The 22,051-nt window shown below is 46.2% G+C and overlaps 1 protein-coding gene across 1 annotated transcript in view; it reads right to left on the reverse strand.

Moving 5' to 3' along the window:
* ptgis (prostaglandin I2 (prostacyclin) synthase) overlaps positions 1-22,051 on the reverse strand; it is a 57,497-nt gene that overhangs the window by 10,137 nt on the left and 25,309 nt on the right. The window contains exons 2-6 of the mRNA XM_055652588.1: positions 20,771-20,894; positions 17,472-17,650; positions 8,632-8,775; positions 7,709-7,863; positions 6,540-6,721 (exon numbers count right to left, since the gene is read on the reverse strand). Of these exons, the coding sequence (XP_055508563.1) occupies positions 6,540-6,721; positions 7,709-7,863; positions 8,632-8,775; positions 17,472-17,650; positions 20,771-20,894 (784 nt within the window). The remainder of the gene's footprint in view (positions 1-6,539; positions 6,722-7,708; positions 7,864-8,631; positions 8,776-17,471; positions 17,651-20,770; positions 20,895-22,051) is intronic.

The following is a 22,051-nucleotide window of genomic DNA, read 5'->3' on the forward strand; positions in this document are numbered from 1 at the left end:
TGTGCCCACACAACTAGAGTTGTTTCCCTTTTAATCTATTCAATTTTAATTTTTATTAAGACTCGTATGATTCTTAATAAATTCTTAATAAAATCATCATAAGCGTGTATTTTCTACAAGTTCGGAAAGAATGTGCGTGGAATCGAACAAAAACATTCAACCTAATGTGACCTTGACTTACATTTTCAAGTGGTCCCAAAATAGAAATAATAACTTGACTCCAAACAACATACATCCAGAGGTAATGTGAATACATCATACTAATAATAACAGACAACTGTCATGTACAATATGCTGAAGGAAGTGAACGGTTCACCAGCTGAGATTTCAGCACCATCACCAAGGTCACGGAAATCCACTTGTCAGAATTGCCCCTCATAGTATCACAGAGCAAAACAGTTTTCAGCCCAACTTGGCCATGCCAACCAAAATGCTCCATCTATGCCAGACCCACCTGCCCACGTTTGGCCTCTATCCCTCTAACCCATTCCTATCTCTGTGCCCATCCAACTGTGGTCTGAAGAAGTCTGAAGGAGGGTTTCAATAGACAATAGACAATAGGTGCAGGAGTAGGCCATTCGGCCCTTCGAGCCAGCACCGCCATTCAATGTGATCGTGGCTGATCATCGCCAATCAGTACCCCGTTCCTGCCGTCTCCCCATATCCCCTGACTCCGCTATTTTTAAGGGCCCTATCTAGCTCTCTCTTGAAAACATCCAGAGAACCAGCCTCCACCGCCCTCTGAGGCAGAGAATGCCACAAACTCACAACTCTCTGTGAGAAAAAGGGTTTCCTCATCTCCGTTCTAAATGGCTCACCCCTTATTCTTAAACTGTGGCCCCTGGTTCTGGACTCCCCCAACATCGGGAACATGTTTCCTGCCTCTAGCGTGTCCAAACCCCTAACAATCTTTTGGCCTGAAACGTTGCCTATTTCCGTCGCTCCATAGATGCTGCCGCCCCCGCTGAGTTTCTCCAGCACTTTTGTCTACCTTCGTTCTTCCAGCATCTGCAGCTCCTTCTTAAACATGTGGTATAAAAATGCTGTGATAGTACATGCCTCAACTACCTCCTCAGCCAGCTCGCTCCATAGAATGGAAGGCAGATAATTGCTTCATCTCAAAGAAGTACCCTCAAAAACATCTCAATACAAAGAATTATTTTGAAGTGCAATGACTTTAAATGCAGATGTCAATAAGGCTGACCAGTTGTAAACATCAAGATCCTACAGAAAGTATTGAGATGAACGACCAGTGAATCTGCCTTTACCTTTTGTAATGGATCAGTGCGGGGGATATTGGTCAAAATGACAAAACGCTTTGCCCTGTGTTCATCATTCAGTAAAGATAGATTGTGACGGCTGATGCTGATCAAAAACCAAGCTAGGACAGTGAAACAAGATCATTTCCTCCACTTGCAGCTTGCTCAGATGACAAACTAAAAAGGTTTGTGTGCTTAATTAGGCATCCACACTCATCTGCTGCATTACACCCATCTGCTTTCCTGCTCGCCAACACCTATTTTTACTTTTGGACAATGCGTCTGTGTGATGGTCCCAGGATGGAAATATCATCTTGATATCGGCGGCAGGGTGGCGCATAGTTAGAGTTGCTGCCTTACATCACTTGCAGTGCCCGAGACCCGGGTTCGATCCCGACTACGGGTGCTGCCTGTACGGAGATTGTACGATCTCCCCGTGACCTGCGTGGGTTTTCTTCGAGATCCTCGGGTTTCCTCCCACGCTCCGAAGACGTACCGTTTTGTAGGTTAATTGGCTTGTTTAAAGTGTAAATTGTCCATAGTGTGTGTAGGATAGTGTTAGTGTGTGCGGGATTGCTGGTCGGCGCGGACCTGGTGGGCCGAAGGGCCTGTTTCCGTGCTGTATCTCTAAACTAAACTAAACTAAAATTAATCATATTCTAGAGGACATAGCTTTAAGATGAGAAGGGCAATGTTATTTTTTACACAGAGGGTGACGGGTGCCTGGAACATAGTGCCAGGGATGTGGTGGAGGCAGACATGATAGTGGTATCTAGTTTAGTTTAGTTTAATTTAGAGATACAGCGCAGAAACAGGCCCTTCAGCCCACCGGGTCCATGCCGAACAGCGACCCCAGCATATTAACACTATCCTACACACACTAGGGACAATTTTTACATTTGCCTAGCCAATTTACCTACAAACCTGTACATCTCTGGAGTGTGGGAGGAAACCGAAGATCTCGGAGAAAATCCATGCAGGTCACAGGGAGAACGTACAAACTCCGTACAGTCAGCACCCGTAGTCGGGATCGAACCCGGGGCTCTGCGATGTAAGGCAGCAACTCAACCGCTGCGCCACCGTGGCTCCCAAGAGGCTTTTAGATAGGCACATGGAAATGCAGGGAATGGAGGGATATGGATCACCAAGGAGGTCAGTCTATCTTGGCATTCTGAAGAAGGGTCCTGACCCAAGACGTCACCTATCCATGTTCTTCAGGGATGCTGCCTGACCTGTTGAGTTACTCCAGCCCTTTCTGTCCTTTATTTGTAAACCAGCATCTGATGTTCCTTGTTTCCGTACCTTAGCATTATATCTGGCACAGGCATTGAGGGCCGAAGGGCCTGTTTCTGTGCTGTTTTGGTCCTTTTTCAATGTTCTATATAATGTTTTTTAAGCGTCTGAATTTGTTAACGTGAATCAGTTCACTCAAACCTTGTGTCTCCAGTGACATTGCTAATTCGAACACAAGGAGGGCGGCTAAATGATAACTAAATAAATATTTTATCGCTCAATGTCACATCTCTGCCTCAGAGGGCGGTGGAGGCCGGTTCTCTGAATGCTTTCAAGAGAGAGCTAGAAAGAGCTCTTAAAGATAACGGAGTCAAGGGATATGGGGAGAAGGCAGGAACGGGGTACTGATTGGGGATGATCAGCCATGATCACATTGAATGGCGGTACTGGGTCGAAGGGCCGAATGGCCTACTCCTGCACCTATTGTCTATTGAATAAATCAGGTATATGCACAGAATCTCTTGCCCAGTGTGGGGGAATTGAGGACCAGAGGACATAGATTCAAGGTGAAAGGGAAAAGATTTAATAGGAATCTGAGGGGTAACTTTTTCACACAAATATCGGGTGGTGGATGTATGGAACGAGCTGCCAGAGGAGGTAGTTGAGGCAGGAGCTATCCCAATGTTTAAGAAACAGTTAGACGGGTTTGGAGGGATATGGACCAAGCGCAGGCAGGTGGGACTAGTGTAGGCGGGACATGCTGGCCAGTGTGGACAAGTTGGGCCCAAGGGCCTGTTTCCACACCGTATCACTCTATGACTCTGTGATTTCAGGAGACAGCAACACTTTTGACTTTGGATGGTAGCTGCCTGGAGAAGCTGTGCCAAGGTGGGAATCACTGAATCATTGTTGGGCCTGCCAGCGATGCCTGCAGCCACGTCTAAAGCTATCAGGTGATTCCTCCCACTGCCATTGACAGACATATCCTTTCCTTCCTCAGTATTCATGCCTGGAATAACCATGAAAGGAGAGAGTGATGAAGGGGAGATCTTTAAAGGCAAGCAATAGTTGAGGATAGTTTTACAACAGAGGGGGGCAAACAACTCGCAGTCCGTTGTAACAGGATCTGCCATCATCGCATTTAAAATAGCAGTGACTCCGGGGCTGATCAGTGCTTTCCTGAGCAGCCCAGGCTGCCGAGGAATGATTCACAATATCACACAAGGTCCTTTTGTGTGCCAGGGAACAGAATGCAGCAACCTGTGACAGTGCAGCTCTCCCATGCGACACTTGAGCCTTTAAAAATGTATTATAAGACACAGGCACAATGATCAGTTCCATCGGTGTTTGAGTTTGGCTATTTTTAGTTTTAGAGATACAGCGTGGAAACAGTCTTTCGTCACCAGAGGCCCAAGTTCGATCCTGACTACGGGTGCTGTCTGTACCGATTTTTCCCAGATTTTCCGTTTAACATAGAAACATAGAAAATAGGTGCAGGAGTAGGCCATTCGGCCCTTCGAGCCTGCACCGCCATTCGATATGTTCATGTGGGACGACAGATGGCGCAATGGGCTAAGTGTTCGGCTGGCGACCGGAAGGTAGCCGGTTCGAATCCCGCTTGGAGTGCATACTGTCGTTGTGTCCTTGGGGCAAGACACTTCACCCACCTTTGCCTGTGTGTAAATGTAATGTAATTATGTGAAGCACTTTGGGGTCAATGCAAGTTGACTGAAAATGTGCTATATAAATAAGATTATTATTATTATTATTATGGCTGATCATCCAACTCAGTATCCCATCCCTGCCTTCTCTCGATCCCTTTAGCCACAAGGGCCACATCTAACTCCCTCTTAAATATAGCCAATGAACTGTGGCCTCAACTACCTTCTGTGGCAGAGAATTCCACAGATTCACCACTCTCTGTGTAAAAAATGATTTTCTCATCTCGGTCCTAAAAGACTTCCCTCTTATCCTTAAACTGTGATCCCTAGTTCTGGACTTCCCCAACATCGGGAATAATCTTCCGGCATTTAGCCTGTCCAACCCCTTAAGAATTTTGTAAGTTTCTACAAGATCCCCCCTCAATCTTCTGAATTCTAGCGTGTACAAGCCGAGTCTATCCAGTCTTTCTTCATATGAAAGTCCTGCCATCCCAGGAATCAGTCTGGTGAACCTTCTCTGTACTCCCTCTATGGCAAGAATGTCTTTCCTCAAATTAGGAGACCAAAACTGTATGGTTAATACTCCAGGTGAGGTCTCACCAAGACCCTGTACAACTGCATGATCACATTGAATGGCGGTGCTGGCTCGAAGGGCCAAATGGCCTATTCCAGCACCTATTGTCTATTGTCTATTATCTACAGAGATGATCTATAGTCTGCGTGTAACTATAAAGATCCCCCCTCAATCTTCTGAATTCTAGCGTGTACAAGCCGAGCCTATCCAGTCTTTCTTCCCAAACTCCCAAGCCTTGTAGGTTATTTGGCTTGGTAAAATTGTAAATGGTCCCTAGTTTGTGTAGGATAGTGTTATTGTGGCCCCACAGCAGAAGCGTCCATGTCGCAGGGCTGGAAACTGGAAGTATCCTGAGCTAATTCTGCTACCACCATCACCTATTGCGACAAGTGATGGCTCCCACTGAATGTCGCCGGAAGCTTGCGTTCTTTTCAGGGCGGACGATGACATCGAGGTCGACATTTGTAACAAGATGGACACAAATAGAATAGTTTCTTTATTGTCATTGTGACATGAACCATGTACAACGAAATTTAAAAATGTCAGCCAGTCAGTGCACCATTCAAACATTTCTAAAGCTAACGATACATACAAGGTAAAATATTAAAAGATAAACAACGAAATAAATATCACGTAAATAGCACGCATAAACACCCAACCCTCCATCCTTCTGTCGATTTCACAGTGTACCACAGTCCCTTAGTCTGTATCGCCCCTGCGTTCCTTGGCGGCTACATTTAGTGCTTTTATAGCAGTGGGGTAAAAACTGTTTTTTAGTCTGTTTTTTAGTCGAAACGAAGAAGAGTGTTAATGTGTGGCGATGGTACACAAAAATGCTGGAAAAACTCAGCGGGTGCGGCAGCATCTATGGAGCGAAGGAAATAGGCAACGTTCGGGGCCGAAACCCAAAGGAAACAGGCAACGTTTCGGGTCGAAACCCGAAGGGTTTCGGCCCGAAACGTCGCCTATTTCCTTTGCTCCATTGATGCTGCCGCACCCGCTGAGTTTCTCCAGCATTTTTGTCTACCTTCGATTTTCCAGCATCTGCAGTTCCTTCTTAAACACAATGCGTGGCGATTGCTGGTCAGCGCGGACTCGGTGGGCCGAAGGGCCTGTTTCTGCGCTGTATCTCTAAGCTAAACTAAGACTAAAGATGGCCATTTATATTGCCACGCCGACCAGCGATCAACGTGATAGATGAAGAAGGTGCAGAAGCCGACAGAACTATCTTCCTGATCCGTCTGTGTGATCTCCAGGGGTCGACCACTCTAAATCTTGCCCCTCTCACCTATGAAACCTACTTGCTCTTGTACTTGAAACCGCAGGTCTGGGTAAAAGACTCTGCCCGATATCCAGGATGGATAAGATAATATTTATATGTAAACATGGGTCTGCAGCGGTGTTGAGAGCTCCATTGTATTGTATGGGTTGCAGAGTCAAAGAGTCGGAGGGTCACACAGCATGGAAACAGGCCCTTCGGCCCAACTTGCCCCCTCGGACCAACATGCCCCGGCTACGCTAGTCCCACCAGCCTGCATTTGGCCCCAGATCCTGTCCATCTACCCGTCTTGTCGCTAGAGCAGCCCTGAACTACTGTCTCCATCATTGGAGACCCTCGGACAATCTTTGATCAGAATTTACCTTGCTCTAAACGTTATCCCCTTCATCATGCATCTGTACGCTGTGAATGGCTCGATTGTAATCGCGTATCGTCTTTCCGCTGGCACGTGGATGGCACGCGACAAACGGCTTTCCACTGTACCTCGGTACACCTGACAATAAACAAAACTGAACGGAAATGTTTTTCCCTACCTGTGTGGCCCAAAGTTGGAGAACCATTGCACGGGCCTGCATGTCCTTGTCAAGGCCGATCTGTTGTAGGTGGTTGCAGTATGTTTGAATCCAGCTGCTTCTGTTCGACCTTGAACTTAGATTCTCCACAGACATCAATTGCCAAAGATGCTCTTTTACCAAGGCAGCCTCCTTCTTCTCATCTACCCAGCAAGAAAAAGAATCATTATTTATTAGCATGCCGTAATAGATAGTTAGTGAAAATCTAGTTATCACAATGCTCCATGCCACAATAGCTTACTTTAGTTTAGTGTAGTTTAGTGAGACAAAGCTTGGAAACAGGCCCTTCGGCCCACCCACCTTCGATCACCCATTCACACTAGTTCGATGTAATCCCACTTTCCCATCCACTCTCTACACACTAGGGTCAATTTACAGAGGGCCGATTAACCTACAAATCCACATGTAGGTGGAGATGGAGATGGAGCTGGAGCTGGAGGTGGAGCTAGAGCTAGAGCTGGAGATGGAGATGGAGATGGAACTGGGGCTGGAGATGGAGATGGAGATGGAGATGGAGCTGGAGATGGAGATGGAGATGGAACTGGGGCTGGAGCTGGAGATGGAGATGGAGATGGAGATGGAGATGGAGATGGAGGGGCTGGAGATGGAGATGGAGATGGAGATGGAGATGGAGATGGAGATGGAGATGGAGATGGAGATGGAGATGGAGATGGAGATGGAGATGGAGATGGAGATGGAGATGGAGATGGAGATGGAGATGGAGATGGAGATGGAGATGGAGATGGAGATGGAGATGGAGCTGGAGATGGAGATGGAGATGGAGATGGAGATGGAGGGGCTGGGGCTGAGATGGAGATGGAGATGGAGATGGAGATGGAGATGGAGATGGAACTGGGGCTGGGGCTGGAGATGGAGATGGAGATGGAGATGGAGCTGGAGATGGAGCTGGGGGCAATTTACAGTGGGCTGATTAACCTACAAACCCGCATGTCTTCTGGATGTGGTAGGAAACTGGAGCTCCCGGAGAAAACTCACACGGTCACACAGGGAGAACATGCACACTCCACCGAGACAGCACCCGAGGTCAGGATCTACCAGCAGCACCACTGTACCATCCACTTGGTTTATACTCTTTCCTTTAGTGTCATTACTTGCATTTATATGCTCACCTGCTGATAATGAGGAGCGAGCTATTTTCATCAAGACCTGCTCCAGTCGTTTGTACACATTGTAGACTTCAGATGAATTAATTTTATCTTTAATCTTGGATGTTTGCCCCTGATTTGGTACAGCTACATTTCCATACAGTGTAAGATATCCTGACCTGATTAAACAAATAAAATATCATTATATCCGGTAGTCATAAATGATAGTACAATTAGACCATTCGGCCCATCAAGTCTACTCTGCCATTCAATCATCTCTCTCTCCTAACCCCATTCTCCTGCCTTCTCCCCATAACCTTTGACACCCGCACTAATCAAAAATCTATCTATCTCTGCCTTAAAAATATCCACTGACCTGGCAAAGAATTCCACAGATTCACCCCCCTCTGCCTAAAGATATTTCCCCTCATCTCCTTCCTAAAAGAACGTTCTTTAATTCTGAGACTATGACCTCTAGTCCTAGACTCTCCCACTAGTGGAAACATCCTCTCCACATCCACTCTATCCAAGCCTTTCGCAATTCTGTATGTTTCAATGAGGGGGCCCCTCATTCTTCTAAACTCCAGTGAGTACAGGCCCAGTGCCGACAAATGCTCATATGTTAACCCACTCATTCAGGGACAGTTTCTTCCCAGTTGTTATTAGGCAACTGAGCCGCCTCTCGCCAATTGGAGAGTGGTCCTGACCTCCCATCTACCTCACTGGAGACCTTCAAACTATTTATATTTGTATTAAATTCGACCTTTTCCTGCACTTAACATTATACACTTTATCCTGTATCTGTACACTGTGGACGGCTTCATTGTAACCATGTTATTGTCTTTCCGCTGACTGGATAGCACGCAGCACAGAAGCTTTTCACTGTGACAATAATAAGCTGCACTATCCGCCAGGCACAAAAGCATCCGAGCTCACTAATATGTTACCTGAACATTGTGCCACAGCAGAAGTTGAACAGCCCTTCCTGCTTCCAGCTGTTTGTTGTGCCATTTTCATCCGCCACCAACAAGGTTTTAAGATTGGAGAACATTGCCTGTGTGAGTGAAGATAGATGCCTTCCTTGGAGATGCCTGTCAAAAATAAAACGATGTCAATACAGTGGCTGACATTTACATTCACAAAATGGCGCGCTCCTCATTCCGATTGTCAAAAGGTCATAAGCGATAGGAACAGAATTAGGCCACTCAGCCCATCAAGTCTACTCCGCCATTCAATCATGGCTGATCTGTCTCTCCCTCCTGACCCCATTCTCCCCATAACCCCTTTCCCGAGTTCTCACGACACCCGTACTAATTAAGAATCTGCCTTCAAAATGTCCATTGACTTGGCCTCCACGGATGCTTGGCGATCCCGGTCTGCCTGGATTCGATGGGCTGAACGGCCTGTTTATGCACTGTAATCGCTAAACTAAGACTAAAGATGACCATTGAATTGCCAAAGATTGCCAATGAATTGAAGGCTAGAGACCAAGTGTTAGTAAATGGGATTAGTTACATAGGTATTTTACACCAGGTTAATTCCCGGGATGGCGGGACTGAAAGAATGGATCGACTGGCCTTATATTCACTGGAATTTAGAAGGATGAGAGTGGATCTTAGAGAAACATATACAACTCTTAAGGGATTGGACAGGCTAGATGCCGGAAAAATATTCCCCATGTTGGGAGAGTCCAGAACCAGGGGTCACAGTATAAGAATAAGGGGTAAGCCATTTAGGACCGAGATGAGGAAAAACTTTTTCACCCAGAGAGTTGTGAATCTGTGGAATTATCTGCCACAGAAGGCAGTGGAGGGCAAATCACTGGATGTTTTCAAGAGAGTGTTAGATTTAGCTCTTCGGGCTAACAAATTCAAGGGATATGGGGGGAAAAGCAGGAACGGAGTACAGATTTTGGTGATTAGCTATGATCATATTGAGTAGCGGTGCTGGCTCGAAGGGCTGAATGGCCTACTCCTCCAGCTATTTTCTGTTTCGATGTTTTTATTTGAAGGCTGGCATCAACACAGTGAGCCACAGGGCTTGTGATTCAGTGTTGTGTAGTCCTGTCACTCTGTTGCCGATGTGCTTCTTGCAGGTTTTCTGTTGTAAAGGGAAGTAAATCCCTCAGCAAGTCGACCAGACATCAATATTTAACTACCTGCATCTGGCAGCGTGTGTTTTTAATGTAGGACATATGTTGTGTGTCATTCCTGGCTCTCAGTAATTGCCGCAGCCACACACACACACACACATACACACACACACACTGCAGTCAATCTCTGCAGAACGCTGACTCACTGGCCCAGGTCAACTCATGACTCGGGTCCTGATCCGCATAGGGTGCAGTCAGAAGAAGGGTCCCGACCCGAAACGTCACCCATTCCTTCTCCCTAGAGATGCTGCCTGTCCCGCTGAGTTACTCCAGCTTTTTGTGTCTATCTTCGGTTTAAACCAGCACCTGCAGTTCCTTCCTGCACATGGGGTGTTTGTTGCCACTTAGAGGTTCGGCAACCTGAGCGCCCTGGAGAGGAAAAGACTACAAAAAGTAGTAAACACTGCCCAGTCCATCATCGGCTCTGACCTTCCTTCCGTCGAGGGGATTTATCGCAGTCGCTGCTTCAAAAAGGCTGGCAGTATCATCAAAGACCCACAACATCCTGGCCACGCACTCATCTCCCTGCTACCTTCAGGTAGAAGGTACAGGAGCCTGAAGACTGCAACAACCAGGTTCAGGAATAGCTACTTCCCCACAACCATCAGGCTATTAAACCTGGCTCGGACAAAACTCTGATTATTAATAACCAATTATCTGTTATTTGCACTTTATCAGTGTATTTATTCATGTGCGTATATATTTATATTACGGTATATGGACACACTGATCTGTTTTGTAGTCAATGCCAACTATGTTCTGTGTGCTGAAGCAAAGCAAGAATTTCATTGTCCTATACAGGGACACATGACAGTAAACTCACTTGAACACTGAGTCACAGAGAGTCATAGAGCATGGAAACAGGCCCTTCGGCCCAACTTGACCACACCCGCCAACATGCCCCACCTCAGTTTATCGTCAGATCTACTGAGAAAAGCTTTTGTTGCGTGCTAACCAGTTCTCTATACCAGTCCCACCTGCCTGCGTTTGGCCCATATCCCTCTAAACCGGCCCTATCCATGTACCTGTCTAAAACATTCCGATAGTCCCTGCTTCAAGTACCTCCTCCAGCAGCTCGTTCCATACACCCACCACCCTTTGTGTGAAAATGTTACCCCTCAGACTCCTATTAAATCTTTTCCCCCCTTTCACCTTAAACCTGTGTCCTCTGGTTCCCATCCTTCCTGCCTTTACCCTTGCTGTGACTTCTTCTGTTGCTGTTTGGAGGATATAGGTTAGAAAAGGAGGACATTTTACGAGATCAGAGAGGCAAGGTTTTTATTATTGAAGGTAAATTAAAATGCTTCAATTAATTGTTTTTAATTATTCCCAAGTTTTTAAATGTTTTTTTTCTAGATCTTTACAAGTTACATATTTCTATATTTTTTGTTTCACAAGTGCTGAGGATAGAACAAAAACGACAGTGGTCCAGATTTGCTGCATTAAATGTGCTCTAGAATAGGAACTAACACACAAAAGGTGACCTGCATGTTTCTCTGGTGATTGTAGGAGAGAAAGCAGTTGCTGCATTTTATTGCTGGGAATCGCAGGAAATGGGTCACAGACTAATACGATCCATGTTCATCCCATTTGCCTGCAATAGATGCATGCCCTTATGTTTAATTTAGAGATACAGCGCGGGAACAGGCCCTAAGGCCCACCGAGTCCGTGCCGACCCGTGCACTAGCCATGTGGCCAAGCTGGAATCCGTACAGAGAAGATTTACGAGGATGTTGCCAGGACTAGAGTGTCTGAGCTATAGGGAAAGGTTGACCAGGCTGGGACTCTGTTCCTGTGAGCACAGGAGGATGAGGGGTGATAATGAGAGGAATAGATCGGTTAGATGCACAGAATCTCTTGCCCAGAGTAGAGGAATCGAGGACCAGAGGACATAGGTTTAAGCTGAAGGGGAAAAGATTTAACTGGAATCTGAGGGTGGTGGATGTATAGAACAAGCTGCCAGAGGAGGTAGTTAAGGACATAGAAACATAGAAAATAGGTGCAGGACATTCGACCCTTCGAGCCTGCACCGCCATTCGATATGATCATGGCTGATCATCCAACTCGGTATCCCATCCCTGCCTTCTCTCCATACCCCCTAATCCCTTTAGCCACAAGGGCCACATCTAACTCCCTCTTAAATATAGCCAATGAACTGGCCTCAACTACCTTCTGTGGCAGAGAATTCCAGAGATTCACCACTCTCTGTGTGAAAAATGTTTTTTCATCTCGGTCCTAAAATATTTCCCCCTTATCCTTAAACTGTGACCCCTTGTTCTGGGGTCACAGTTCTTTATAACAAATGTTTTTAACTTTGATTGTTTATTTCAATGTTAGAATTAGCTAACCTGACGGTTACAACCAACGCCTCAACTCATCAGATGAAACGGACGGGTGACGTTGCAGCTACGAGACTGACCCTTCTTCAGGCTCAATGTACCAGGCTCTAGACCCAAAACGTCACCCGTTCCTTCTCTCCAGAGATGCTGCCTGTCCCGCTGAGTTACTCCAGCATCTTGCGTCTATCTTCAATCTATCACGGTAATGCCCCCGTCTCACTTAGGAAACCAGAACGGAAACCTCTGGAGTCTTTGTACACCACCCAAGGTTTCCGTGCGGTTCCCGGAGGTTTTTGTCAGTCTCCTCTACCTGCTTCCACTACCTGCAACCTCCGGCAACCACCTGCAACCTCCGGAAACCTTACGTGGGGCGCAAAGTCTCCAGAGGTTCCTGTTCAGGTTTCCTAAGTGGGACGGGGGCATATGCTTACTTATGCTCCTGCCGAAGTTAACCAGGGATTTTATTTTTTCCTATGTCAACCTGCCAAATGAATCCAAATTATTCTTGTCTGAATTAATTAATGAGAGATTCCATTGGAGCTGGTTATATTTTTCTCTACCGATGGGGGATTTGGAGGCAGCTGGTAAAACATGTTGGAACAGAACAAATGGGAAACAGGTTGAACAGAACAAATAGATTCAGAGTCTAACCACCACTGTATGATTCACCATGATCATTGAAGGTGATGGTTTTGATGAACACCTAATCAATACACATTTCACCGAGACTAAGTGGGTGCAACATGCATTGACTCACGTTCTAGACATGATAAGACAGTTCACCTTCATGTTGAATTGGAGCTGACCTCATAGTCATAGAGTGTGGAAATAGGCCCCTCAGCCCAACTTGCCCACATCAGCCAACATGCCCCATCTAGACTAGTCCCACTTGCCTGCACTTGGTCCATGTAAATACCAAGTTGCTTTGTAAATGTTGCGATAGTCCCTGCCTTAACTACCTTCTCCGTACACCCACCACCCTTAGTTACAACTATATATCCCAGCCTGCGAGGTGACTAACCCAATATCCCCCCCCCCAAACCCCCCCTCCAATTCCCTGAACTTCTATCAATGCTCAAACATTTAATCTGGTACATTATCATATGCCTTGTAGAAATCTAAATACAGTTTCGATATCCTATCTGGGACATATGACAATAAAACACTCTAGACTGTCGAATCTTCGTTATCTATGTTGCTTGTTACGTCTCCCCAAAACTCCAGCAAATCTGACCAACATTTCTTCCCTTTCATAAAGCCATGCACTTGCTTAATTGTCTTTTTGACATTTACTAAATGTCTAATTGACATTTTGCAAATGTCCTGCCATTACCACCTTAAAAAATCAGGTTTCATCATTTCCCTCCAAAGACAGCCGTCAGGCTCATTTGCTGATCGCTTCTTCCATTCTGCCTCTCTCTTTTCCAGAGTTCAGTCATAGAAACATAGAAAATAGGTGCAGGAGTAGGCCATTTGGCCCTTCGAGCCTGCACCGCCATTCAATGTGATCATGGCTGATCATCCAACTCAGTATCCTGTACCTGCCTTCTCTCCATACCCCCCGATCCCTTTAGCCACAAGGGCCACAGTCATAGAGCGTGGAAACTGCCCTTTGGCCCATCTCGTCCATGCCGTCCATAATGAGCTAGATAGGGCTCTTAAAGATAGTGGAGTCAGGGGATATGGTGAGAAGGCAGGAACGGGGTACTGATTGTGGATGATCAGTCATGATCACATTGAATGGCGATGCTGGCTCAAAGGGTTGAATGGCCTACTCCTGCACCTATTGTCTATTGACAATTATCAAAGCTAGTCCTATTTGCCTTGCCGATAACCATTCCTATCCAAATATCTTTTAAATATTGGTTATAGTACCAGCCTCAACTACCTCCTCTGGAAGCTCGTTCCATACACCCATTGTCCCTCAGGTTCCTACTAAATCTTTTCCCTCTCACCGAAAACCGATGCCATTTGGCTCTTGACTTCCCCACCCTGGGTTAAAGGACTCTGTGCATTGACCCTATCAATACCCCTCACGATTTTATACACCTCTGTAGGATCATCCCTTAGCCTGCTGCGCTCCAAAGAATAAAGTCCTGACCTGCCCAACCTACCCCTATGGCTCAGTACCCAAAGTCCTGGCAACATCCTTATAACTCTTCCCTGCACTCTTTACAGCTTAATGAGGAGTGGTGTTACATTTGCAGTTTCGCATGCCTGTGGGACCTCCCTGGCATTAAGGGGTGCCCAGCGTGGGTGGTGGGTGTGACTTTGTTGACGCCCTTTACGTGCCGTGTGTATGGTATTTAAACAAAGAATTCCACTGTGACATGTCACATGTGATAATATTGTTTTCAATTCATTTCAACTTCAATAGGTCACAACCAACGCCTCAACTGCTTGTTCAGCCACAACTTTCAACATCTCTTGCCATTTAATTCCACACAAGATCAATGAGTTCACTCAACTCAATTTTAATTTATTAAATTTATTTCCTCGACTTTAATACCTGTAACCCCAAACTATGCTTCGGAAAACAAATGAAGAAATATTTCCTACGGTCAATGATTCTTTGAAAAAATAGTTTGCACCATTAACATATAGCAAGTTTTTAAAAAAAATCACTTGCATTTAAATTAAAGGGCCTGTCCCACTTAGGCGATTGTTTAGGCAACTGTGGTGACAGTCAGTGTTGGGGCATAAATGGTAGGCGGCGCGACTCTCGTCAGCAGAAGCCTCTGCAGCCCGTCCGCGTTTTTATTATTTTTTGTCTATGTTTCTATGTAGTTTTTGTTATTTTTTGTTGGGGTGTGTGGGTAACTTTTAAATCTCTCCCTGCGCGGGAGACCCGACCTTTCTTGTCGGGTCTCCTTTGTCGTTGGGGCTGCAACGAGGAGCGGCCTCCAACAGGAGAAGACCGGGGACTCTGGTGCCGACGACTCACTGTCACCGTCGCGGAGCTGGCCGAGTCCAGAGCGGGTGGATCGGTGGTGGAGCGCTGCTGCTGCTGCGGCCCGACCTCTGGAGATTCGGAGGCTGCAACTGCGGGTCTGGCGGACGGCGGCACCGGGAGCCCGCGGGTCCCTGGAGGGAGACCCCTTTTCAGGGCTCTCGCAACGGCGACTTCTCCCGCCCCAGTTGCGGGGTCGAAGAGCTCCTGGAGCGGGGCCTACAGCACCACCCCGCGCGGCTTGGAATGGCCGCGGGACTCTGCGAGCGCACGCCGGGGGCTCTAACACCAAGACCCGGTGCGCGACCTTGCATCACCCGGCGTGGCTTTAATGGCCGCGGGACAATCGCCATCGCCAGCCGGGGGCTTTGACTTTGACTATGACATCGGGGGGGGGGGGGGGGGGAGAGTGCAGTGGAGAGATAAGTTTTTTTGGCCTTCCATCACAGCGATGTGATGGATGTTTATGTAAATTATGTTGTGTCTTGGGTCTATTTGTTTGTAATGTATGGCTGCAGAAACGGCATTTCGTTTGGACCTCAAGGGGTCCAAATGACAATTAAATTGAATCTTGATCTTGATCTTGATGGCGGAAATGTACCCACCCCACAATAATGACCACGACAAGCTACCAACTAGTCGACGTCAAGCTACAACAACCAGCGACACAATTCCTTGCGACTCAGGACGTCTACCTACAACCACACCTACGACAACCTATGACACCCGAAGTCAACTTACCTCCACCAGTGACAAGCTACGACAAGCTACGACCCTGTCAGCGACAAATGAAGACAACTGTAGACTTCTCTTGAAGCCGGAACTGTCGCCGGTAGACGTGGGTTGACGTAGGTTGTCGCCAATGGAATTCACCGAGGTCATGACCCAGTGACAACCAACGTCACCTGGTGTCATCCTGGCTACCACCTACGACAACCTACGACAGGAGAAGACAGGCGATGTCAAGCCTTCTGTCGCCGAGAGGTTTTGAACATTGCAAAATCCAGCGGCGACAAAAAAAAAGTAATGGCAATTGAGGTGACAACTCACGACAATACAGGCATCACCCCGCATCACCCCGCCGCCATGTGGCAACAGCATATTTTTCGACTGCCACCGAAAAAAATCGCCTAAGTGGGACAGGCCCTTAATGAACAAAAATGGCAATGGGTTGCATCATGAATTTACAAATCGGAAAATGGTGAATGATATGGAATACATTTTTAAATCAGTAATTTCACACAACCTAGTAATTATTTGATCTCGCTATCATAGAAACATAGAAATAGAAATATAGAAATTAGGTGCAGGAGTAGGCCATTCGGCCCTTCGAGCCTGCACCGCCATTCAATATGATCATGGCTGATCATCCAACTCAGTATCCTGTACCTGCCTTCTCTCCATACCCTCTGATCCCCTTAGCCACAAGGGCCACATCTAACTCCCTCTTAAATATAGCCAATGAACTGGCCTCAACGACCCTCTGTGGCAGAGAGTTCCAGAGATTCACCACTCTCTGTGTGAAAAAATGTTTTTCTCATCTCGGTTTTAAAAGATTTCCCCCTTATCCTTAAGCTGTGACCCCTTGTCCTGGACTTCCCCAACATCGGGAACAATCTTCCTGCATCTAGCCTGTCCAACCCCTTAAGAATTTTGTAAGTTTCTATAAGATCCCCCCCTCAATCTCCTAAATTCTAGAGAGTATAAACCAAGTCTATCCAGTCTTTCTTCATAAGACAGTCCTGACATCCCAGGAATCAGTCTGGTGAACCTTCTCTGCACTCCCTCTATGGCAATAATGTCCTTCCTCAGATTTGGAGACCAAAACTGTACGCAATACTCCAGGTGTGGTCTCACCAAGACCCTGTACAACTGCAGTAGAACCTCCCCTGCTCCTATACTCAAATCCTTTTGCTATGAAAGCTAACATACCATTCGTTTTCTTCACTGCCTGCTGCACCTGCATGCCTACCTTCAATGACTGGTGTACCATGACACCCAGGTCTCGCTGCATCTCCCCTTTTCCTAATCGGCCACCATTTAGATAATAGTCTGCTTTCCTGTTTTTGCCACCAAAATGGATAACCTCACATTTATCCACATTATACTGCATCTGCCAAACATTTGCCCACTCACCCAGCCTATCCAAGTCACCTTGCAGTCTCCTAGCATCCTCCTCACAGCTAACACTGCCCCCCAGCTTAGTGTCATCCACAAACTTGGAGATGTTGCCTTCAAGGACCCAGCACTGAGCCTTGCGGTACCCCACTAGTCACTGCCCGCCATTGTGAAAAGGACCCGTTTACTCCTACTCAGGATGTATCGAGTTAAATGCAGTGTACTTACCTTCTCATCATAGCTCTCTCTTCAGTGTGATCATAGTCAGGAAGCTGAAGATTGAAGATTCGATCCATTAAAGCCAATGAGTACTTTCTGAAGTCTAGCTTTGCACTGGATTCCAATACAACTGTGTCGATTGAATGGGGATCAAACAGGAACGTTACAAACCGCCCGGCCACTTGGACCTAAGTGAAAGGAAGACATGATCATTAGAACAGCGGGAACACTTTGTGAAAGTCGCCACAAATGTTGGCACCAATCTTAGTTGCGTGAATTTAAGATTCAGATAACACAAGCTGTAATAAAGTCCACGATGACCAGACACCACCATTCATCAGACCAGGTCTATGCGGCGAAACTGTGGAACACTTTGCCACAGAAGGCTGTGGAGGCCGTCAATGGATATTTTTAAGGCAGAGAATAGATAGATTCTTGATTAGTAGCGGGTGTCAAGGATTAAGGGGAGAAGGCAGGAGAATGAGGTTAGGAGGGATAGATAGATGGGCCATGATTGAATGGTGGAGTGGACTTGATGGGACAACTGGCCTAATTCTGCTCCTATCACTTATGACCTTATGATGAAAGGTCTCGACATGAAACGTCACCTATTGTTTATCTCCGGAGATGCTGCCTGACTTGCTGAGTGTTGTGTCTAACCCCACCATTAATTCCATCTACACTTCATGCTGCCTGGGAAAAACAGCCAACACAATCGAAGACTTGTCCCACCCCGGTCGTTCCTTCATTGAAGGAACAGAAGCTTGAAAGCGCGCACTAGCAGACTCAGAAAACTCCCTATTAGCGGGATTCTAATAAATAATAACCCAATCCCAACGTTACTGCATGGACATTGCCTTCCTCTTCATACTTCCTATCGTGCTTGTGTCTGACTCGATTGTGTTGAGGATGGGGTGGAAGATTGCAACCTTCACGTGGTCGACTAATGCAATCAACTAGATGTGCACAAACGGACGATCAAGTAGAACACTTTAGGCTATGCACGCCACATGAAAGAAGAAGAAGAGTTGAGGATAGTGTTCGTGTGCGGGGATCGCTGGTCGGCGCGGACTCGGTGAGCCGAAGGGCCTGCTTCCGCGCTGTATCTCTGAACTCGACTAAAAGCGGCATGGCCAGCGTGCAAAACAAAGTCCTTTACTGCATCTCTGTGCACGTGACAATTATACACCTAAACTGAGCCCGTCGCAAAAATACGCATTACTTCCGACACTGCAGCTGAACCTTGCAGTTATGTTATTGTGTTATTTTAATGCTAACTCAGACATAATAATGACTCAGATTCAACATGAAGAAGCCTGTGATGATGCAAGAGTGGCCTGGGGCAGTTCCCGCCCAAATAGAGTTAGGTTTCTAAACATCTTTTCTTCCATTCTCCTCAGTACACTGTATCTCTTATTCGGCCCTGCTGCTTCCTGAGTTTGTGCCACTAGATGGCAGTGGTGTTACCCTTCTGTTTGGAGTCCTGTTTGGAGCAACTTCATTTTCCAAAGGATGGAATCAAAACATTACAGGAACTGGCCCAGCAGCAGCAGTGGCAACTATAAAACTCTTTTTGAAGTGTCTTGTCAAGCAATGATTTTAATTGTGTGGGGAGGAACTGCAGATGCTGGTTTACAGCTTTAGATGGACACAAAATGCTGGAGTAACTCAGTGGGACGGGCAGCATCTCTGGAGAGAAGGAGGGGTTCCTTTTCAACCAGAGATGCTGCCTGTCTCGCTGAGTTACTCCAGCATTTTGTGTATATCTTCAAAGATTTACATTACCACTTTTCCTTTGAAAACTCTTCACGCCAGAATGGTATAAATTGGATCGTATGTAATGTTCGGACATTTAAGTGTGAACTATGTGTGTTTTTGTTTCACAGTAATGGCTCTTCCCGATAGTGGCATTTAAGAAGCGTTTGGATATGTTCACAAATATGCAGGGATTGGAGGGATATGGATCAAGTTCATGTCATAGGAGGAGAATTAGGCCTTTCGGCCCATCGAGTCGCTGCCATTCAATCTCGGGTGATCTACTTTCCCCCAATACCCCATTATCCTGCCTTTTGCCCATAACTTTTGACCCTCTTACTAATCAAGAACCCATCAATCTCCACTTTAAAAACACCCAAAGTCTTGGCCTTCACAGCCATCTGTGGCAATGAATTTGACAGATTCACCGCCCACTGACTAAAGAAATTACTCCACAACTCCTTTCTAAAGGTAGTTTACAGATACAGCTCGGAAACAGGCCCACGGCCCACCGAGTCTGTACCGACCAGCGATACCCGTACACAAGCACTTTCCTACACATTAGAGTCATAGAATCATAGAGTGATACAGTGTGGAGACAAGCCCTTTGGCACAACTTGCCCACACCGGACAACAATGTCCCATCTACACTTGCTGGCGTTTGGCCCATAACCCTCCAAATCTGTCCCATCCACGTACCTGTCCTACTGTTTCTTAAGTGATGGGATAGTCCCAGCCTCAGCTACTTCCTCTGGCAGCTTGCTCCATATACCCACCACCCTTTGTGTGAAAAAGTTACCCCTCAGACTCCTATTAAATCTTTTCCCCTTCACCTTGAACCCTACTCCGGTGCATCTACGCGATCTATTCCTCTCATGATTTTACACACCTCTATAAGATCACCCTTCATCCTCCTGCGCTCCAAGGAATAGAGTCCCTGCTGACTCAACCTCACCCTATAGCTCAGACTCTCTAGTTTGGGCAACATCCTCCCATATCTTCGCTGAACCCTTTGAAGCTTAACAATAACCTTCTTATAATGTCATGCCCAGAACTGAACGCAATGTTCTGTTTGAACAGGTTTGTGGTTTTATTGGCTTTGGTAAAATTTTAAATCATCCCTAATGTGTGTAGGATAGTGTTAATGTGCGGGGATCGCTGGTCGGCATGGACTTGGTGGGCGAAGTGCCCGTTTTCATGCTATATCTCTAAAATAAAAACATCTCTAAACATTATGGCACCATATTTCATGGGTTTTGTGCAATTTTGGATTTTTTTTCCCAATAACTGGTCTCAGAGGAATTGCCTTGAGCCAGTTTTGTAGTGTATTCTGTCTGTCGTTAAGGCAGAGATAGATACATTCATGAATAGCACAATCGGGTTAGGAGGGAGTGACAAATCACCCATGATTGAATGACGGAGTAAACTTGATGGGCCGAATGGCCTAATCCTGCTCCTATCACTTATGAACCGGAGGGCATCTTTGATGCACTAAAGGGAGAGCAAATTCCAAACTCTAGGCAATTGTGGTATTGAAATTAAAGGAAGCTCACTGTGAAAATGTCTCCGTGTTTGGTCTTCATTTTCAATAAAAATTTGGCACAATCCCGTCCAAATTCCAGGGCGTGTCCCAGCCAAGGGATCAGGCCTTTATCCAGAGGTGGTTCATTCGGTAACCTGAAATAATAATTCAAATGATTAATGAACTTACAATTACAATTACTGCTGTCAATATTAATCAAAGGGAAACAAGTTGCTGGATGAGAGGGGATCTTATAGAAACATAACATTCCTAAGGGATTGGCCAGGCTAGATGCAGGAAAAATGTTCCCGAAGTTAGAAACATAGAAACATAGAAAATAGGTGCAGGAGTAGGCCATTCGGCCCTTCGAGCCTGCACCGCCATTCAATATGATCACGGCTGATCATCCAACTCAGTATCCTGTACCTGCCTTCTCTCCATACCCCCTGATCCATTTAGCCACAAGTGCCACATCTAACTCCCTCTTAAATATAGCCAATGAACTGTGGCCTCAACTACCTTCTGCGGCAGAGAATTCCAGAGGTTCACCACTCTCTGTGTGAAAAAAGTTTTCCTCATCTCGGTCCTAAAAGCTTGCCCCCTCATCCTTAAACTGTAACCCCTTGTTCTGGACTTCCCCAACATCGGGAACAATCTTCCTGCATCTAGCCTGTCCAACCCCTTAAGAATTTTGTAAGTTTCTATAACATCCCCCCTCAATCTCCTAAATGTTGGGGAGAGTCCAGAACCAGGGGTCACACACAGTTCAAGAATAAGGGGTAGGCCATTTAGGACTGAGATGAGGAAAAACATTTTCACCCAGAGAGTTGTGAATCTGTGGAATTCTCTACCACAGAAGGCAGTGGAGGCAAATTCAATGGATGTTTTCAAGAGGGAGTTACATATTGCTCTTTGGGCTAAATGAATCAGGGGATATGGGGAGAAAGCAGGAGCGGGGTACTGATTTTAGATGATCAGCCATGACCATATTGAATGGTGGTACTGGCTCGAAAGGGCTGAATGGCCTACTCCTGCACCTTTTTTTCCATGTTTCTATGTGTCTAACTCAGCAGGTCAGGCAGCATCTCCAGAAGGCATGGATAGATGCTTCAGATCATGACCTGAAGCATCACCTATCCATGTTCCCCAAAGATGCAGCCTGACCTGTTGAGTTACTCCAGCACTTGTGTCCTTTTGTGCATTAACCAGTATCTGCAGTTCCTTGTTTCGACTTCATGAAAGGGATAATAGCTGAACACCTTACACAAATAATTAGCGGAAATTGATTAAAAAATGTATTAAAAAAATATAA

This window comes from Leucoraja erinacea, chromosome 21 (genome assembly GCF_028641065.1).
Source record: "Leucoraja erinacea ecotype New England chromosome 21, Leri_hhj_1, whole genome shotgun sequence".
Lineage (NCBI taxonomy): Eukaryota > Metazoa > Chordata > Chondrichthyes > Rajiformes > Rajidae > Leucoraja > Leucoraja erinaceus.